Source organism: Bubalus bubalis, chromosome 3 (assembly GCF_019923935.1).
Source record: "Bubalus bubalis isolate 160015118507 breed Murrah chromosome 3, NDDB_SH_1, whole genome shotgun sequence".
Taxonomy (NCBI): domain Eukaryota; kingdom Metazoa; phylum Chordata; class Mammalia; order Artiodactyla; family Bovidae; genus Bubalus; species Bubalus bubalis.
In genome coordinates, this window is record NC_059159.1 from 51,521,845 (window position 1) to 51,542,856 (window position 21,012).

The 21,012-nt window shown below is 60.8% G+C and overlaps 1 protein-coding gene across 2 annotated transcripts; it reads left to right on the forward strand.

Annotated features, from left to right (window-relative positions):
• The first annotated feature begins 909 nt into the window (after positions 1–909).
• TBX2 (T-box transcription factor 2) lies at positions 910–10,465 on the forward strand. 2 transcript variants are annotated; one of them, XM_025279005.3, is made up of 7 exons: positions 910–1,627; positions 2,753–3,020; positions 3,988–4,134; positions 5,334–5,410; positions 5,515–5,678; positions 6,113–6,753; positions 9,034–10,465. In XM_025279005.3, the coding sequence occupies exons 1-7, from the start codon at positions 1,233–1,235 to the stop codon at positions 9,487–9,489; spliced, it is 2,148 nt and encodes a 715-aa protein (XP_025134790.1). In that variant the 5' UTR covers positions 910–1,232; the 3' UTR covers positions 9,490–10,465. The 2 variants fall into 2 exon arrangements, with proteins under 2 accessions (XP_025134790.1, XP_044795536.2); XM_044939601.2 differs by lacking the exon at positions 910–1,627 and adding an exon at positions 1,689–2,316.
• The last annotated feature ends 10,547 nt before the right edge of the window (positions 10,466–21,012 follow it).

Genomic DNA, 21,012 nt, shown 5'->3' on the forward strand with positions numbered 1-21,012 from the left:
AAAATTCGTTGGGTCAAGAACCTGGGGGCTGGATCCGCCGGCGTCTTGCCGCCCGGTGCCCGGCGGAAGGTGCGCTCACACCTTCCCGGTCCAGAGGACCGGCTCTCCTGGGAGAGCTCCGACTAGCTCGGGGACGCAAACGGATACTGGGCTGAGTCCAAGGGCTTTCCCGGAACTCCTGGTTCTTCCAGGGGCTTCCTGTGAGGGGGTCGGCGCGGGCTAGGGGGGTCCCCGAGTTCCCCGAGGAAAGGCCGCGTCCGCCTCCCGCCCCCGCCGGCCCCACCAGGGCTCTGCCACCGCCGCACTCACCGGCTCCCGCCACCTGGGTTCCGCTCCGGGACCTCGGCAGCCGGCACCTCCCGCCTCGCCCGCCCACCGGCCTCTCCTTCCAGCACCCGCTGCCTCCCTTCGGAGTGGAGGGGCCCGGGCGGCGCCGCGGCCGGGAGCGGGGTCGGAGGCCAAGCCGGGGCGCGGGCCGGGGCTGCGGGGCCGCCGGGCGTGGGAGAAGGAGGGCGCCCCCTCTCCTCGCGGGGCCATGTCAATGCTTTGTACTTGGGGCGGCTTGGGGCTGGGGGTCCTTCCCCGCGGGCCCTGGCGCCCGAGCGCCCCCCGCCTCAGGCCCTTTCGGCGGGTCGGGTCGGCCCGCCGCGCTTTCCCGTCCGGGCGCAGGCAGCCGTGGGCGCTGGCGGTGGGGTGGGGGCCAGGGCAGTGGGAGGGGTCTCGGGGCCCGCTGGCCCGTCATTGGTTAATATTTTATTCTGTTGACATGTTTTCTTACTGCTGAGGCTTCCGACACCTTCTCCCCGGGCCCCCCCTCCCGCTCTGAGCTTGGCCTGAGCTGTCAAAACCCCGCCCCCGGAGACCCACAATTGGTCCAAAAAGCGTAAAATCAGCAATCAAGGGGGGCCTGGCTCGTTAGCGCAGGGGATCCGAGCAGGGCAGGACATGTGAGATAGTCACAGTTTTCCAGAGATCACGACAAGATCTAACCAGTCGCGCGTGGTCCCCGGCGCCGGAGCGGCCCAGCCCAGCCCAGCCCCGCGCAGAGCCCCCGCCGCCCCCGCGCCCAGCGCCCCGCGTCCCTCGCCGTGCGCCGGACGGGGAACCGGGAGGAGCCGCCACCGCGCTTGTCACTCGGGTCGCCCTTCCTCCGTGCGCGCCGCCGCCCGGGCCGGGGGTCCGAGCCGCGCGCCCCCGGCCCTGGCCCCCGGGCGCCTGGGCCGGATGTCCCGATGAGAGAGCCGGCGCTGGCGGCCAGCGCCATGGCTTACCACCCGTTCCACGCGCCACGGCCGGCCGACTTCCCCATGTCCGCCTTCCTGGCGGCGGCGCAGCCCTCCTTCTTCCCGGCTCTCGCGCTGCCGCCCGGCGCTCTGGCCAAGCCGCTGCCCGACCCGGGCTTGGCGGGGGCGGCGGCGGCGGCGGCTGCGGCGGCGGCGGCGGCCGAGGCGGGGCTGCACGTCTCGGCACTCGGCCCGCATCCGCCCGGCGCTCATCTGCGCTCGCTTAAGAGCTTGGAGCCCGAGGACGAGGTGGAGGACGACCCCAAGGTGACGCTGGAGGCCAAGGAGCTGTGGGACCAGTTCCACAAGCTGGGCACCGAGATGGTCATCACCAAGTCCGGGAGGTAGGGCGGCCGGCTGGCCGAAGGGGGCGCGGGTGGGCGGGAGGGGCACCCGACAGCACCGACCAGCGCCGAGCCCACAGCCCGCGGCTCCCAGGTCCCAGCTCCGGCCCCCGAGCCATGCACAGACGATCGAGTTGACTTTTCTCATTTGGCACCGAACGAATTTTTCTTTAAAAAAAAAAAAAAAACCGAAGCATCGAAGTCTCCCAAATGAAAACGAAAACGTGCTCCTGCAGAACAGTCCCCCAGCGCTCAGAGTTCCAAAGCCGAGGAGGCCTCGCAGCTCGGCCCTGGAGGGTCTCAGCGGTCTCGGCCGCAACTCCTCAGCTCCGAGACCCCTCTCTCCTGCTTCCGAGGCGAGTCTGGCTCGGTGCTCCGCGAAGATGCGACGTCTCCCGCGCTCTCCTCCTACTCCGGAGCCCGGAATGAGACTCTCACCCCCGCTAGGCCCAGCACGGCCCTCCGGTTCCCGCCGGTCGCGGCCCTTCTCCGCCGCGAGCCGGCCCAGCCGCAGCCTGACCCGGCCTGTGAGCCTTGTCCGGGCCGAGGAACCAGGAGCTCCGGAGGCACACGGCTCCCTAGGGCCCGAAGCCGGAAGAAAAGCTACAATCGCCAACCGCTCAAGCTTCTGGCTCGGACGCGGAGAATCCAGGCCTCGGCTCACTCACCCTCTTCGCCCGAACTTCAGGGTCAGGGTCCTTGTTCTGCTGCTGTAACCCAGTTCCTTCCCCCAAACAAACATCCGACTGCACTTCTGAGAGCTTCAGCCCTAAGTGGATATATTCCCACGAACGAATTTCAGGGAAGTTCATGAGAAGCGGGTATATTTGTAAGGGCCTTGGATTTCTTTCTTGGAGCTCGGCTTTCATCTCAGATGAGGGAGAAAAAAGGGGTCACTAGATCTGAGCATAGAGCTGAGGGCAAGCCTCATAACAGGAGAGGGTCTTGACAGGCAGAAATGGGATCTCCTAGGAATAACCACCACAGGTGGGATCTCCCAGACCTTCCTAAGAGGGAAGAGCAAGGGCAACAGAGGAGCATGTGTGGCGAAGCTTAAGGTTGGGGGAGCGGGGTCCTCGAGATCCACTGGCTTCCCTGACCTCTCCCTCTTTCACTTTCTCGCAGGAGGATGTTTCCTCCCTTCAAGGTGCGAGTCAGCGGCCTGGACAAGAAGGCCAAATACATCCTGCTGATGGACATTGTGGCCGCTGATGACTGCCGGTATAAATTCCATAACTCGCGCTGGATGGTGGCAGGCAAGGCCGACCCCGAGATGCCCAAACGGATGTACATCCACCCGGACAGCCCGGCCACGGGGGAGCAGTGGATGGCCAAGCCGGTGGCCTTCCACAAGCTGAAGCTGACCAACAACATCTCGGACAAGCACGGCTTCGTGAGTGCAGGCCAAGTGCTGATGGGGGTCGAAGACTGCAAGTGCACCACAGGGGGTGGTGGGGAGGAGAGGAGACCCCCGGTTCCCCAGAAGGGAGTGCTCGCAGAACCCCCAGAGTGCCCCTGCCCAGATCACTGCCCTGTGGCCTTTGCCGGCTGGGCCTGGGAGCAGAGGCTCTGCTCTGCAAGCCTGGGGAATGTTGGGGTTCGCGGCCACTAAGCTCCAGGCTGCTCACAATTTCACTTCCCAAACTCTCAAAATCTCAGGCCTTCCAAACTCCCTTCTGGAGTCGAGCAGGAGGCAGGTGCAGCTGGGACGGGTTGTGGAGCCAGTGGTCTTTGGGGTCTGAGCTTGGAAGACTGGCCCAGGAGCTCAGTTGGTTCTCACCCTTCCCCAAGACCCGATTTCCATCCCCATCCCCAAAGGAGGAGATTTAAAAGGTCAAACAACTCCTCTCCTTACCTTTCCCTCCTCCTTCAGGCAGATGCCTGACCTGGGAGAAGGGATTTTGGGGTTCTCACCGCTTCTGCCTGAGCCAGGGCCCCAGTGAATGGAAAGGGGCAGTTCACGGGGCTAAAGGGACTACCCCATCCGGAGGTAGGGCAGGTCGGTGAGGCCACAAAGGCCCCAGTCTTCTCTGCCTGGGTTTACTAGGGGCTTAGCCATGAAGAGGAAGAGAAGTTAAGAGTGGAATGGTAGCGAGTTTTGTTTTATTTCGGTTTCCAGCTGGGGTCATTTTTTTTTTTAATGAAAAGAGAAACTGTGATAAAGAAAATCGAGGCGGGTGGAAGAAAAATTAATATGGGGAGGTAAGGAGCAGAGAAGACAGCAGAAAAGGGGGGAAGGTTTGGGGGTGAGGTGGGAAAGACAGAACGTGAGAGAGAAAAATCGCAGGAGGTCCGGTCCCCAGAGAATAGGCTCGGGAGGCAGGCTGAGGGCTGTCGGCTGACCCTCGCCCTCCCTGCAGACCATCTTGAACTCCATGCACAAGTACCAACCGCGCTTCCACATCGTGCGAGCCAACGACATCCTGAAGCTGCCCTACAGCACGTTCCGCACCTACGTGTTCCCCGAGACCGACTTCATCGCGGTCACCGCCTACCAGAACGACAAGGTGCGCGGGTCGGGCGGCCTCCGACCATCCACTCACACCCGCCCGCGGCCCCCTGCACGTCCGCCCCCCCCCCCCCCCCCCCTCGCCGGCACCCTCACGGTCGGCTCCCGGGCCCCCAGTCTCTGTAAGCGCAGCACCCAGCGAAACCCCCCGGGCTCTTTCTCGTAGGCCCGCGACACGTACGCACACGCTCCCCCGGGCGCGCGAACAGCTGGGCGCTCCTTGGGGTGGGGATGTTTACTTAGCAATTAGCAGAGACTCCGGGCCCGCGCTGACATTTTTACATTTTATTCGTTTATTTCTTGGCTCAGGGATGGGAATTTAAATGAAAAGAGGGCGCCCGAGGCAATCTGCCCAGGCTTTCCGGCTGCTGGGAACCCAGGGCCTAGTTTTCCCTCTCCTGGGCGAGCCAGAGGTGGTCGGGGGGGACAGGTGACAGCCACCATCCCTCCCGCCCCCATCCCTCTCTGGGTCAGTTCAGGCCTGGGACCCCTTGGGATGTGCTTGGAGACTTTTCCTTCAAGGGAAAGGGCTTTTCCTGGCTGCTATCTTTCTACACCCTCTCTGTAGAGGGGCAAGGCAATCCCCCTGCTAAGGCCCAAGTCTGTGTGCACCACTCTGGGTTGAAGGACAGTGTCTGAGTGTCCTGCCGGCCGTATTTTTTTTTTTTTTTTTTCTGTCATTGTGAATCGATCTGTCCTGGGCCGGTATATGCGTGCACCATTTGAAGTGCCTTGAATCCGTGTGGAGGCGTGTGAATTCGTTTGATTCCCTGGGCACTTGTTTTACATGTGTGTACTTGCATGTGCGGGGACCGTGCCTGTGATTGTCGACGTGTGTGTCTGCTGACCTGGGTGTGCTCCTGCTCAGGTGCCGGGTTCCCTTAACTCGAATGGCCAGGTGGGCCTGCATGCTCGCTTGGACAGATTTCCACTAGGGGTGCACAGCTTTGGGCTTGTGTGTGCAAGTCGAGGGATTATACCTCGAATATAGTTTTTGGAGGTCGCTTTCTTCGAGGTCCGCCCGCCGACCTCACCTTGCCTTGTGGCTTGGAGCGGCCCAGCCCAGGTGGGCGGGTACCCAGGGTACCCTCCCCGGGGGCTCTCCTCTGGGGCGAGCAGCCTCTGACCTCCAGGTGCCCCGGGCCAGGCTAGACGAGCCCGCAGCCTGACCTGGCACCGCCCCCTTGGTCCCCGCAGATCACGCAGCTTAAGATTGACAACAACCCGTTTGCCAAGGGCTTCCGGGACACCGGGAACGGCCGGCGGGAGAAAAGGTGAGGGTGCGCGGGGCTGCCGGCAGGCGGGTGCCTGGGGGAGCAGGGCGTGGAGGGGCCAGAGGGTGGGCTGCGCTCACACCGCTCCCGCGGCTCATCCCCAGGAAGCAGCTGACGCTGCCGTCGTTGCGCCTGTACGAGGAGCACTGCAAGCCGGAGCGCGACGGCGCGGAGTCGGACGCCTCGTCCTGCGACCCTCCCCCTGCGCGGGAACCGCCACCCTCTCCGGGGACGGCGCCCAGTCCCCTGCGCCTGCACCGGACCAGAGGTGAGGGTGGGGCCGGGAGGAGAAGGGGAGGGTGTCCCCCGGGCGCTGGGTTGGCTCGGTGCTCAGCATCTGGCTAACTGAAGGCCTGGGGAGAGCGTCAGCGGCGAGTCTGGGACAGGCCTCTACCCCAGGCCTCCTCTGAGTGCGGTCCCTGGTGGCCCGCATATCCTTCTGGGCTCTGAGCCTAGGGCCCTGGCGCTGTGTGACTCTGCGGCAGCAAGGCCTCCTCTGCCGGGTTCACTTTCCTCCCCCTCTCCCCCCCACCCCCCGCGTAAATAAGGGATCTTGGATGGGGTGACCCCTACAACCCCGAGCTTCCAGGAGTTCCTCCGACGTGGCCTCCCCGAGAGCAGGCTTGTGCACGTCTCTCCGTCTCGGACTTCGCGCCTGTCTGTCCCCGGGCCGGTAACGCCGCGCATCCTCTCTCCCCACAGCCGAGGAGAAGTCGTGCGCCGCGGACAGTGACCCGGAGCCCGAGCGGCTGGGCGAGGAACGCGCGGGGCCGGCGCTAGGCCGCAGCCCCGCCCTGGACAGCAGCAGCCCCCCTCGCTTGACCGAACCCGATCGCGCCAGGGAGCGGCGCAGCCCCGAGAGGGGCAAGGAGCCGGCCGAGAGCGGCGGGGACGGCCCGTTCGGCCTGCGGAGCCTAGAGAAGGAGCGCGCCGAAGCCCGGCGGAAGGACGAGGGGCGCAAGGAGGCGAGCGAAGGCAAGGAGCCCGGCCTGGCGCCGCTGGTGGTGCAGACGGACAGCGCGTCCCCGCTGGGCGCCGGACACCTGCCGGGCCTGGCCTTCTCCGGCCACCTGCACGGGCAGCAGTTCTTCGGGCCGCTGGGGGCCGGCCAGCCGCTCTTCTTGCACCCGGGACAGTTCGCCATGGGGCCCGGAGCCTTCTCCGCCATGGGCATGGGCCACCTACTAGCCTCGGTGGCCGCCGGCGGCGGCGGCGGTGGTGGAGGCGGCGGGCCAGGGACCGCCACCGGGCTGGACGCGGGCGGGCTGGGTCCCGCGGGCAGTGCGGCCAGCACCGCCGGGCCCTTCCCATTCCACCTCTCCCAGCACATGCTGGCATCTCAGGTAAGGCCTGTGAGCTGGCAGCAGCATGAGGAAGGAAGGGGAATCCGAGGCGGGCAGAGGTGGAAGGCATAGGGCCTGAAGGCGCTCAGGGCTTCCACCGGCAAGGACTCCCTCCTGGGGAGACCCGGTGGACCCTCTGAACCACACCTGGCTTCTGGGGGACCAAGACCAGGTCCAGGATTTGGCCAGGAGATTGCTTCTGACTCCTGTGTGACCTTGGGCAAGTCCCTGACCCTCTCTGGGCCTATTTCCTTCCCTCTAACCCAGAATAGACTGGGACCCATTAGACTCTCTGCCCTGTCAGACGGGGTCTGCCTCCAGCTTTTGTAAGTCCACTTGCCTGGCCTGCCTCAGGACATTTTTCTTGGGAGCTACTATTAGTCCCCAAAAGGCTAAAGTGGCTGGACAAAAAAAGTACGAGAATTTGCAGTGTGTTCTGGATAACTGACCACCAAATTGACCCACCTCCCAGATGTCTCGGGCTCCTTTCAGACCCTCAGGAAGCGACCTGACAAAGGATGGGGCTTTTCCTTCCCCAACACTGAGTCTCCCAACTCCCCCAGCCACACATCTCAGTCCTTCAGGCCCAGGTCGAAATTCTGAGCTCCCAGGGGAGAGCTTATGAAACTGTGGGCAGCAGCAAAATTAGAAGATCCTAAGGGGAGAGTGGCCTCTTTGGTTGCTTGGGTGGAATATTCCCTGTAGAAAGATTTGGAATCTCTACATTCATTTTCTTCCCTCTGAGGTTTCTGGCAAATTGAACCCTTAAGATCTTATCTTAAGGGAAGGAAAATAGGAGTTTAGGTCTGAGAAGGCTCCTTTGGTTCAGAAGCAAATATTTTTAAAGTGGGGGAAGGGATTCTGAAATGAGTTTCAAATAGAGCTCAGCGTCAGGGGTGTGTGGAGTGAACGTTGGAGGCACTGGCATCAGTATCTGGGGCTCTGAGCTGGTAAGGAAGCCTCCAGAAAGTGGAGTTCAGAGCCTGGAGGTTTAATTTGCCTGGAGGTTGACTCTGTGTGTATGTGAATGCCTCCTCCCCAGACAAATTCTGGTGATGAGCATGGGCATCGCAGAGGTCACAGGGAAGTTAGGGCTTCTAGTGCAGCCTGGTTAACAGGTGCAAGGCCAGGGTACAGGCACTCAGCACTCAGGAGGCATCACTAGATTTACTGCTAGTGGTTAACCGCTCACCTATGGCCATCGTACTGTGCGTGCTAAGTCTCTTCAGTCTCTATGATACCCTATGGACTGTAGCCAGTCAGGCTCCTCTGTTCATGGGGATTCTCCAGGGAAGAATACTGGAGTGGGTTGCCATGCCCTCCTCCAGGGGATCTTCCTATGGCCATCAGAAAGAGACAAAACCTTGAAGATCTGAAGCCCCCTCCTTCCTCTGAGATGCCAGGTCTGAATGCTCAGTAGGGCTTGACCTTCTCAGGAAGGGTATTTTGTCATCTCTGACTAAGCTACTTCCCTTCCTTCTCCCTGCCTGAGCCAGGCCTGAGGCTCCCTGGAAGCCCAGCTCAGTCAGCTCCTGCCCTCCTCCCCATATACCCAAGTACTCCGTGGAAGGAACCATGATCTCAAAGGTCAGATAATCCAAAAGTTGGGCCGCAGGCGGTCTTTTGTGCAGGGTTTCCTGGCTACTGGGCTTTCCACAGGCAAAGACTCTGCATTCCTTCTTCAGCTGCCACTAGGGAGCCACTGGGAGTTCTTTGCATTCAGGCCAGTTTATGAACAGACTGGCATCTGGAGCCTTCTCCTGGCCCGGGCAGGAGACCCCTGAGCAGGTGGGCAGAGGGAGGGAGAGTGTACAAAGCTCCTCCCGTCCTATGCGTCCCCAGCCCTTCGGGGCACCTGTGGATCCAAAGGCAGGGCAGGACACTGTTGGAAGCAAGCGGCGCCTCCCTGCCAACACAGCCACAGTTACCTACTGGCCACTTGGCCCCCGGCTGGCCCTGTTTCTTCCCCCAAGGCCCTTTGCTAGGTCAGCCCCCTGTAATGGCCTTCCCTTACTCCTAGAGTAATAGCTGGCACAGAGCTTGGTAGGGCCCGCTCTGAATCATAACCTTAAGTGGGCTCCCCTCTAAGCGGGTTTGGACATAGGCATAATGGCTCATTACTACCTGAGCTCTTTGGGGAGTAAGGTTATGTGAGCACCCGTCTTCCTGAACAGAGTAGGGCCAGGATTCGCAGTTGTCGCCCGGCCACCAGCACCCAGATCACCCCCAGGAACAGCCCAGGCGGGATGCCTAACCCTTGTCTTGTTTTGTTTCTTTCAGGGAATCCCCATGCCCACTTTCGGAGGCCTCTTCCCCTATCCCTACACCTACATGGCGGCCGCTGCGGCAGCGGCCTCGGCTCTGCCAGCCACCAGCGCTGCGGCCGCGGCCGCGGCTGCCGCCGGTTCCCTGTCCCGGAGCCCCTTTCTGGGCAGTGCCCGGCCCCGCCTGCGCTTCAGCCCCTACCAGATCCCGGTCTCCATCCCACCGAGCACTAGCCTCCTCACCACCGGGCTGGCAGCGGAGGGCTCCAAGGCTGCAGGCGGCGGCAACAGCCGGGAGCCCAGCCCGCTGCCGGAGCTGGCCCTCCGCAAAGTGGGGGCCCCGGCCCGCGTGGCCCTGTCGCCCGGCGGCGCGGCCAAAGAGGCGGCCAGTGAACTGCAGAGCATTCAGAGACTGGTGAGTGGGCTGGAGAGCCAGCGAGCCCTCTCCCCCGGCAGGGAGTCGCCCAAGTGAGGGGGCCCGCCCTGCTGCTCCGCTGCCGCAGCCGCCGCCGCCACCGCGCAGGCCTCCTGGGTTGCCTCCCCTGCTGCTTGGGACGTGTACAGCACAGAATGGGTATTTATTTAAATAAAGGAGAGAAAGCGGGCTGCAGCCGGAATGAAACCCTGATCGGCCAGCCGGGGCCTGGGACACTTCCCTGGGCCTCACAAGGAATCCGGAACACAGTCGCTTTGGGGCCACTGGATTTGGTCCAGGTCTGCTCCGGTGTCAAGGTGTCATCGGCGGGGCCTCTCCCGGTTCCTCCAGCGCTGTGGGGGAGGCTTCGTACCCGGCTCAGCCAGGGGCTGGCTGTCTGGGGAGCCAGAAGGTGCAGGGGTCAGGGGAGGAAGCCCCAAAGCCCCCTAGCCTGGAGCCCCGGACCGCTGGAGAATCTGGGGTGAGGGGAACTGAGGTCAGTGAAGATGAAGTCAGTGTAGACTTGAGCTGAGAGGGGCCTGTTCCTTTAGTCCTTCCACTTCTTCTCCCAGACAGGCGCCCCTCCCACCCCTGGGTAAGCGGAAGGAGTTGCATTTCTGTCTTGAGTCCCCAGGGGGCGGGGGAAAAAAAAGATATTTATGAAATAAATGGTAATTTGTGTAAATAAGCTTTAAGGTTCCCAGAATATGCAAATTGGTATTAATTTATTCAAAGGTGTACATTGCTGTGTACAGAATATTTAGAGATTAACTCATAGCCTATAATTTTTTTCCTTTTACATGAGCATCTATATTGTACAGGGCTGGGGCGTGGGGAGGAGGTCCTTGGCTGCGGAGAGGGCCCCCGGCCCCCGGAGAAGCCCCCACCCCGCCAGCCCCTCGGCCCCTGCTCCCGGGCGTTTTTTGCTCGCCCGGCCTGCGGGCTCCACCTCAGGTTTTCACTTTTCGCTCCGGAGCGAGACGAAAACGACAAAAACTCGAGAAAACAATAAAACGCTGCAATGCGAAGTGAACGGCGCAGTGCGCTCTGTGGGCCGCGCGGGGCAGGGGGCGCCGCGAGCGCGTCAGGCGGGACCGGAGGCCGGGACTGCGGGGCGGGCGCCCGGGGCTGGCGGCGGCGGCGGCGGCGCTCCCCCAGGGGCGGCGGGGCGGCGAGCGGAGCCGCGAGGCCAGGCGGCGCCGGCGCGGGCTGCGGGCGGGCGGGGAGGCGCCGCGCCGCCGTGAGCCTCCCGCGCGCGTCCAGCGCCGCCGCCGCCGGGCCGGGGGCCGGGCTCCCTCTGCTGGCCGCTCTCCGCCGTCCGCAGCTCCGCGCCTGGCCTCCCGGCTCCCCGCCTGGGGCGCGCGCCACCGTGGAATTGCATCTCCTTTCGGAGGTTCTGGCTGGGTGGGGCTGATAAGACGGGTGCTCCCTCTCTCCCTCCGGAGGAGGGGTTTGGCCATGGTCCCCCAAATACCGCGAACCTAGAATCCTTTTCCATCCCTCCGTCTCCTGAACCTCAAAAGAACACGTTCTCTCCTATCAGGATTGTTGACCAGAGTGGCAGAGTCTAGACTGAAGGTCCTCCCGTGAAAATCATCTATATCTCTCTCGGGGGTGGGGGACAGTGTTTGAAGACTGGGGCTCCCGAGGCTCTTTTTTCCTCCCCCACTTTCCCCCTGTACAATAGTGGGTTCAGCTGGAGGTCGCGCAGGGAGTCGCACTGTGTCAGTCGCCGTTAGGCCTCGCTCCCAGTCGCCCGAGTCTGCCAGGACAGCTGCTGCCCCAGGAGGGCGGCCTCTCCACCCCTCCTCACCCAGCCGACAGGTGTCTCCAGCCCCAGATCCTAGCAGTGGAAGGGGTGGGAGACCGGCAAGTCATTCCTTCAGACCACCGCGGGGTCTGCCCATCCCTCAGCATCACCCCTTCCCAGCTGCTTCCTCTTTCTGAAGCGTGAGTGTCCATGATGCCCTAGTTTAGCAGGCAGCTCAACCTGGGCACTTCCGAAGCCGAGAGGCGCTGGCTTCCAGTTCACCAGGGACATCGGGGACGGTGAGATGGAGGAAGGGTGAAGGAGAACTGGCCTCCAGGCTCCCTGGACACCTTCGTGGGCTCATCCATTTGCAAAGAAGAGAATCGTGTCCTCCTCTTCCAGGGAGAGAGCCGGGCCCCAGGCCACGCTGAAATCAGGGGAGGGTGTCGGCCTGTGAACCAGTGCGAGGGCGAAGAAGACTGTCCCGGCTCTGGGAAAGGGTGGGCTCGGGTTTCCCTGCCTCTGACCTTCGGGCGTGCAGGAGGGCAGTTCAGGACCAGGGCGGGGCAGAAAGTCCCCTTTCTCGGCTCAAATAAAACCCTGCGTGGAAAGTGTGTCTATTGGAAGAGGGGCGCGTTTGTTTCTTCTGATTTATCACTGTCTAGGGAGAATGGGGAGAAGGAAATGGCAACCCACTCTGGTATTCTTGCCTAAAGAATCCCGTGGACACTTCCACGGGCTGGTGGGCTGCCGTCTAAGGGGTCGCACAGAGTCGGACACGGCTGAAGCGACTTAGCATGCAGGCATGCATTGGAGAACGAAATGGCAACCTGCTCCAGTATTCTTGCCTGGAGAATCCCAGGGACAGAGAAGCCTGGAGGGCTGCCGTCTATGGGGTCGCACAGAGTCGGACACGACTGAAGCGAATTAGCAACAGCAGGGAGAGTGGGGAAGAGGTGCGGAGCGGGCTGCTGGCGCCAGGGGGCAGCACCGAGCTGGCGCCGCGGCCGCGCCCGCGGGGAGACCCGGTTCCCGAGGAGGGTCGTGGTCACTGCCGAGCAGAGCGGCTTGGTGGCGGCCGCCTCCTCGCCGCAGGGCGGCTGCAGCTCCCCGGTGGGATGAAGTGATCCTCCAGGGCTCCAAAGCGCCCCGGGGCCCCGAGCGCAGCCTAGGGAGCCGTTCCCCCATCACCGCCTGCCCCACCTCACTGTCCCCCCCTCCCGGGGTCGCCCTCGCCGCCCTCGCCGCCCTGCGCTGGGTCCCAGCTGCGAGCCTCCTGTGTTCGGCTGCGGAAACCCGCGCGGTCGGGCCTCAGACAAAGGCCAGGCCTCTCTCTGGCCCAATTAAGCCACCCGCCTCCCCGCCTTCATTGTTCTTGGGGTCGCCAATTAGCCCAGGCGCCCCGCGTCCCACCGCTCCGGTGCCCCCAAGGCCTCTTTAACCCTTCAGGGCCTGGCACCGGGGCGGAGGGTGCCCTAGACGGCGTGATCCCCAGCGGACCAGCGAATCTGGGCGTGATGGGCGCTGCTGACCTGATGCGTCGCCGCGGGGCGCTGATCGCTGGCACCGTGGGGGTGTGGGAGGGAGTTGTGCGTGTCGGTGTTGGGATTAGGAGTGTGATTCACAGGGTAGTTTGGAGACTGTGGGGGAGAGGGGCTCGCCATGAGACCTCTAGCGGCTAGGCAGCAAGGATTGCGTGACCTGTGCTGTGCTTAGTCGTTCAGTCGTGTCCGACTCTTCGTGAACCCAATGAACTGTAGCTCGCCAGGCTCCGCTGTCCATGGGGCTTCTCCAAGCAAAAATACTGGAATGGGTTGCCATGCTCTCCTCCAGGGGATCTTCCCCACCCAGGGATCCAGGCCAGGGTCTGCCACATCGCTGGCGGATTCTTTGCCGTCTGAGCCACCCTGGGAAGCTTAAGGGACTTCATTTTCTCTTCTGTCAATCCAAGTCTCCCCAGCCCTCAAGTCATTCTCCTATCTTCGGAGGAAATCTTGAGCACCAGTGGCCCGGCCCTCCCCCAACCCCACCCCATGGGCGCAGAAGTGGGGCCGGCCTCCCCAGGGTACCCCATGCAGGGCAACCCCTTGGAGCCAGAGGGGCGTTCAGTTTGACGCGCCCCCAGGACACCCCACAGGTGAAAGCCCCAGCTCGAGGCCCCTACCCGCCCTCCTCCCCAAGTCCCAGTAAAAGGGACGGTTCAGGGGACAGTCTCGGTGAAACCGAGGTTTAAACTCTGAGCCTGCCTTCCTTCCCGGCTTTCGGAGGTACCCCCAATCCAATCCCACTCTGTCTTCTCCTTTGCCTCGACGCCAAAGTCCTTAGCACCAGCCCGGCATTTACACGGTCCGGCGAGGGGCCGAGGGCTCTGCGCTCCAGGGCCTGGGCAGCAGAGGGGAGACCGGGGGTCAGGGGCCAAGGGGACGGAGCCTGAACTCCGGGTCCTCTCTGGGCACTGCCCTGCGCGTGCCCTCGGCAGTGCAGCTTGGTCACACTCGCTGAATACGTTCCAGTCTCTGTCCGGAACGCTCCGGGGACTTTGGTTTGCACCTAGAGCTCCTTTTGTGTTCTCTGGAGGCGCGGATCCTCTCCCTCTACCCCTCACTCCTTCCTTGAAGCACCTGGTTCCCGGAGCCGACAGCTGCCCCTCTGCCCGGCGCCCCTCTTCCGCAGCTCCGGGCGGAGAACTGACTGGGAGCGGGCCCTGTCTGCAGGCCGTAGCAACCCCCTACATGTCCACCAGATGGCGCTCCAGGCCAGGGGCCGAGCGGCGGCCTGACAGCCCGCCCCCGGGCTGGAGCCTACCTTGGACCCAGAGCCGCGGCAGGATCCGCTCCGAGACTGGGACGCAGGCCCAGGGGGTGGACGCAGGCCGCTGAGAGATCCAGGCGCTCCGCGCACCCGAAGGAAACTCCAGACAGAGGAGGAAGACACAAGGATGGGATTGCCCGAGGCTCGGGATGGGTGGGGGGCTTCTTCCCTTTTCCTGGGACCGCCCTGCCGGGCCAATTCCCTGACCTGCGAAGCCGCACCTGCAAACATCCCCACGCCCGGCCCGGCCCGGCCGCCCTCCGCATGCCCGGCGGGCTGGAGGCTTCGCGTTCCCCCTCGGAGCCGGAGGCCGCCGGACGACCGCCTTCCGGGCGTCCCAAAAGCGGAGCTATGGGCTTGGTCTCGTCGCGGGCTGGACGAACTGCTTTGCCGGGTGGGGGGCCCTCGAAGGTGTGGGGTGAAGGGACGGGTCGGACCCAGGGTGCCTCCTGCCCGGAGGTCCCCCTAGGCGCTTTCCCCAGCTCACCTCCCTCCACTCAGTCTCCAAGGTCGAGGGCGGCGGCGGGCAGGATGCACACACCGCCACCACTACCCTCCCCCCCCCGCCCCCCGCCCGGAAGAACTTTGCAAAGCTTCTCCCCCAGCGTCCTGCCCGCGTAGGCCCGGGTGCCAGACGCCTGGGGAGGCTTCAGGTCTGCTTTGTTTCAGTGGAAAGTGGTGGCGACTGAGGAGGGCCCAGGAGTCAGCCTGACAGTCTCTCCCTTGGGTTTACAAGCCCCCGAGGTTCTGGGTCAGGTTTGAATGGGGAGGAGGGAGTGTGAGGTCCAAGTTGATTCCAGTGGCGGGATTGAAAGGTTGATTCCAGATGATGCTTAAGGTCCCCGGAGGAGCTCTGGTCATCTCACTCCCAGAGATGACCTCCCTTCTTATTAACCAAGGGTCCACAGCTAGAAAGCCAGGACACACCTCGCCAGCTTGTTGTGTGACCCCAGCCGGTGTCTTTCCTGCACTCGGCCTTCAGCTCTTTCCCCTTCAACACAGTGTAACCCAGGAGAGGATGGAACCCTGCAAGTTTAGTGGTTCTCTCCATGTCCATCTACCGCTGAAGCTGGGAGGATAGGTATAAGGTCAAGCTCTGACTCGCTATAGAATGTCCTCCAATGTCTAATGACCTTAGACAATGTGACTTCCTCCTCTGGGCCCCAAATCCTCCTCCCGAAAATAAATGGTTTGGAGTAAAATCAAATTGGTCTGTGAGCGACCAGGTGATCTTGATCTGCCGTTGCCAAGACTCCAACCCCCAGTCGAGGTCTGTAGATAAAAGCTGGGACTCCACTTCCATTTAAGTTTGAGGAACCTAAGCCTGGAGCATGGGTGGGGTCATCCACAGAGGCTGTTGTTGATGAGATTCCTGGGGGTGGGGGCAGGGCTGGTGGCCAGAATGAATTCACAATTAGGAAATCACATTCCAGGTCCTGAACACTTCCGGAACCGGATGGCTCCAGCTGCCTCCAGCATCCTTGTGGGATGTGGTTCCTCCCCCCATCCAAGCCGGATTGCTCCTTGGTACAAGCTGCAGCAGAGGCGTAGCTTGATGGACGGTAGATTGGGCAGCCAGCACCGCGATTTATTCACTGACTGTGACTTCTTAAAAAGAGACAAGGGGATACTCATGGAGGACATTCAGATACTCGTGTTTAAGGGTGCCTCCCAGACCTGGGATACCCAACTGGGCTAATTCCTTAGCAGGAGGAAGGCTTGGGGTGGGGGGTGGGGAGCAGTCAAACACCTTTGTGTATGGGCTTTCACTGAAAGTGAAGTATTAGTCACTCAGTCCTGTCTGACTCTTTGTAACCCCACGGACTCTAGCCCACCAGGACAGAATTCCTCTGTCCATGGAATTCTCCAGGCAAGAATACTGGAGTGGGCTGCCATTCCCTTCTCCAGGGGATCTTCCCAATCCAGGAATCAAACCCAGGTCTCCTGCATTGCAGGTGGATTCTTTGCCATCTGAGGCACCAGAAAAGCCCCCTTTTCTTTTTACTTTTTTTTCACTGGCAGGGTGTTCATGATGATTCCCCATTTCACAGCCGATGACAGTGAGGTTCAGGGAGGTGACGTGACGTGCCCCCAAGCCATCCAGTAAATAAAGGAAGAGTTCTTTCACGATCCCACGGGCCCGCTCCTTGGAAATGTTAGCTGATGAAGTGATGATGGGTGAGAGTCAGCCTTGCGGCTGGGAAAGGGCAAAGGGGCCAGGTGCCCTCTTTGGCCCACCAGGCCACGTGTCCATGGGAGAAGCAGCCTGGCTTGGAGCCCAAGACCAGGACATCAGGGGAAGGGTGGCCACCCTGCTTCATGTCAGCCCAGCAGAGCCCTCCCCCACCCCACCCCCACCCCCCACCCCCCCCCCCCCCCCCCCCCCCCGCCACCCAAGGGGCAGTGACTTCCTCTGGGTAAAATCGTAGCAGAGGTGAAGTCACCCAGCGAGTGCTAAGCTCAGGCACATTTGCCCTCTTCATTGTTGATTTCCATCCCCTAGAGAACAAGGTATCCTCTGGCCCCACCACACCTTCTCCTCAGCCTGAGGGGAGGAGCTGTGGAAAACCCACCGGCCTTTTCTTATTTCATTGTCAGCTGGGCAGTGGATATATGCTCATCCGCATTTTACAGAGGAGAAAAACCAAGGCTTAGACCTGCCCAAGGTTATAGAGCTGCTAAGAAGCAAGTCTCGGGTCATGGCATGGTCTGGCCGACCCCAAGCCTGGGCTCCTTCCTGGAGCCCTGAGAGTTCCTGCCCATCCCACTGGGCACTCGGTCCAGGCCACCCCCCTTCTAATTTAGCCTTGCCCCACTTTGGCGCAGTGATAAAGCATCCACCGTCCACTGCAGGAGATGCAGGAGACGTGGGTTTGATCCCTGGGTCAGGAAGATCCCCTGGAGAATGAAATGGCAACCCACTCCAGTATTCTTTCCTGGAGAATTTCCATGGACAGAGGAAATGGGTAGGCTGCAGTCCATGGGGCCACATATAGTCAGACACAACTGAGCATGCGCACTCTGTTATACTCACTTTGGGTCTTATTTCCTCCTTGGAGGGGCTGTCCACCCTCCCAGCTTTGGCTTCCCACAACTCTGACATGACTGTGTCTCCTAGAGTTCTGACTTTCATACTGCTAGATCAAGTTCTGAGAAACTCTTTAGATCATAGCAAGTCACCCAGGTGGTCACCCTGCCACTCACACACCAACACACACATGCATGCACATACGTGGAGACCCAGATGTAACATGCTAAACCCCCCCACAGACACACAAATGTGTACATATATGGACAGTCCTATGTACACAGGCATGCATTTAACAACCACACACAAACCCATATGGACCTGCACACACACAGAGATGCACAGAGACATACAAACACACTTAGACACACAAATGCCCACAGACGCACACAGACACACCTATAGACATATACCTGTACCTACCTCACACAGACATTTGTGCATGCAAACACATACAGACAAGCCTACACCCCTTGGTGGGGGTGATTTTCCATGGAGAAGGCAGCTCCAGCCTCTCTGAAGTTCTGAGGTTCTCCCCCTACCCCACTTTGCTGGTTCCAAGCCCTTTCCCACTCCACCTTTTGGCCTTGCCACATTTCCTCTGGGAAGGGACACATTTGTTTAGGGTCTCTGTTTCCTAGGAGCTTCCCTGGTGGCTCAGATGGTAAAGAATGCAGGAGACCCAGGTTCCATCCCTGGGTCTGGAAGATCCCCTGGAGAAGGAAATGGCAACCTACTCCAGTATTCTTGCCTGGAGAATTTTCATCAACAGAGGAGCCTGGTGAGCTGCGGTCGGTGGGGCCGCAAAGAGTCGGACATGACTGAGTCGCTGACACACTCCCTATGAGGTCATTGGCTCCTCCAAGGCAGTGCTGGTGTCTGCTTTGCTTATTTCTGGGTCTCCAGACCTAAAACTGCTTAACACGTGGAAGCAGTGCAAGAAACATTTGCTGAATGAGTGACTGAATAAGTGAATGAATGAACTGCCCCCTCCAGAAGCCCATACCTGGTCCTTTCAGGCTGTGTGTGCCCGGCCCTGGATGTTCACTTGTAGTCGACTACAGACAGCCCCTGAGGCCCAGTGGGGCCTCCTCTCTCTTCTGAGGAACTGAGGTCCGGGGGAGGGCAGGTATCTTGCCTAAGGACTTGCCTCTTCAGGAGAAGCCTCCAGGCTGCTGTATGGTCTGAACGTTTGTGTCCCCTTAAAATCCATGTTGAAACTTAACTCCCAAAGTGATGATATTAGGAGGTGGAAACTCTGGGAGCTGCTTAGGTTGTAAGGATCAGGTTCTCTTGAGTGGGAACGGTGATGTCATAAAAGATACCCCGTAAATTATATCTCAATAAAGTTGAAAAAGAAAAGAGACTCTCTCCTCCGCATCTGCGACCCAGAAGAAGGTCCTCATCGGAGCATGCTGGCACCTGGATTTCAGACTTCCAGCCTCCAGGACTGGGAGAAAGAAGTATCTGTTGTTTACAAGGAACCCAGTCTGGAGTTTTGTTACAGTAGCCTGAATGGACTATGTACGGCCCTCCCAGCCCTCATACCCTGCTCTCCAGCCACGCTGGGTGACTCTCTTCCCCAGGGGCTCTGGGGCTGTCTGGCCTCTGGGTCTTTGCTGCCTCTGAACCCCTGCCTTGAGCCAAAAACGTCCCCCATCCCCCAACTCCAGGGCAAGCCCCTCCGCCCAGGACCAGTGGGAGCCTTCCCACATGTCTGCCCACTGATCTTTCCTGCCTGCAGGACCTTCGTGAAATACAGACCAGATAAAGTCACTTGATGCCCTCCAAAGTCTTCCTGTGCTCTTGGGGTCAAGCCTGGGAGAGGGGCTTATATGAGTCCTGCCTACCCACCCCCCCCTGCCCCAGCCCACCTCTCCCCAGCCCCACCCTGCACACCTCCACCCCACTGTCCACCTACCCAGGTCTGGGGCAACCCTTCTGACTTTACCTCAGAGACTTCTCACACTCATGCCCTGCCCTCTGCCTGGAATCACTTCCTTCTCCAAGAACCTTCCCCTCGGCCTTCTCCCTTCTGAATGGGTGTCGCTCACATCATTTTACAGTTGGACGTGAGTTTGAGCAAGCTCCGCAAGTCGGTGATGGACAGGGAGGCCTGGCATGCTGCAGTCCACGGGGTTGCAGAGAGTCGGACACAACTGAGTGACTGAACTGAACTGATTCAATGAACCTGTGATGTGGGCAAATTAGCTTACTCCTCCCCATCGATTCTTCAAACTGGAGATGATAGTATTTAGTTCCCAGGGTTGTTTGAGGCTGAAGTGTGGGGCTGTTTAGAGCAGCACCTGGCGCAGTGAACGCTGGTTTCCTGCCCCTCCTGGGGAGGACTTGCCCCTTGGAGGAGCTTAAGGATGGGACCTGGGGGCCATCTGGGGGCAGGGCAAATTCTCCCCCGGCCTGGGCAGCAGCCAGGGCTGAGCCCACCAGAACTGGGTGACCCCTTCTACCCTGGAGACCAGCTCCGGCCACTGAGACCCTGCCATCTGGGGTGATAGACCACCAAGTCCCTGAGCCAGGGTTACCTGTCCTAGACTTGGATGTCAGGCTAGGGGGTGGGGGGAGGGGGCTGTGTGTTGGAGGGTCTGTGGCTGAGCAGAGCCCCGACATTTGACCAGGCTGCTACAGAGAAATCCGGAGGGCAGTGAAGCCCACTGGTGCCACCTGGTGGGGCCTCCTCTGCCTCCTAAGAGGCCCTCTCTCCTGGGCCTCTCTCACCCCAGGCCCAGACAGGGGTTGTTTGTTGCTGGAGAGTGGGTCGCTGCTGACCTGCCTGGACCTGTCTCACTGAGATGCGTGGTCGGTGAGGCAGTACCCGAATCTCACCACTAGGTGGGGATCTAGAGTCATCCCGGCTTGGAGTCTGGGACCTGGAACCTCTTCCCTTCAGCTCCAGGTTGGTTTCAGGACAGGGGTTTCCAGCCGACCCCCAGGGTGGGGGGTCCAGGCCTAACCTCTGTGCCTCCGTCCTGATTTCTGGCTAGTCCTGCTGCCAGGCGATGACACTGAGGGAAGTGAATACAAGCAAGGACCTTGTGCAGCCACAGAGACCTGAGCTGAATTCCCAGCCACACCTCTAGCTCTGTGGCTTTGACCCCTTGAGCCTCAAGTGTCGGGGTCTCTGATATAGACTCGTCTGTGTATCCTGCAAAGGGCGAGAGGAAACGGGGCCACCCTGGCGGCGTGCACGATGACCTTGGGGCTTGCTAAGTTGCTTCAGTTGTGTCTGAGTCTCTGAGGCCTCGTGTCCTTGCACTTTGACCTCCAAACACCCAGGGTTGTCCAGCCTGCACCCCCTCCCCATCTTTCTGGACAGTGCCTTGTTTTCCAAGTCCTCCCCGTTTTCCCAGATCACTGGTGGAAACTTATTTTTCCCAGGGCTCCCCTGCTGGCAGCTCCCATCAGCACCTGGGGAGCAGATCCTGACCTGGGCCCAGGGCATCGGTTCAGAGGCTCAGAAGTTCCCGCCCACCTCACACAAAGGCATGGTCTCTTCTCATTCCATCCAGCCCCGGGCCAGGGCTGAGGGCTCATTTCCCTTTTCCCCCAATGATGGGCAGGAAAACTGAGGTTCAGAGGGCCCAGCGCAGGTTCCACAAGGGGGAAGAAGTGAAGGACTAGTCCAGTGAAGCAGATCGTGGAGCTTGGGAGGGTTCCTTTCACATTGGGGGTCTTTTCCTGGGATCAGGTGGTCCGTCTGTCCCCTGGAGTGGGAGGGACTGAGTGAGAATCCTCCGCTGTGGAGAAATCTGAACTAACCAGGCCCACAGAGAGCTGTGATCCCTGGTTCTCACCATTTGGGGATCCAGAGGTCTCTTCCCCACAAGGAAAAGATGGAGGCCACAACTGGGTTAATTAGTCTCGCTTTTATGTCGCTTCAACAAATACACACTGAGTGATTTTTAAATAATTTTATTTATTTTTGACTGTGCTAGATCGCCATTGCTGTGGGGGCTTTTCTCTGGCTGCACTG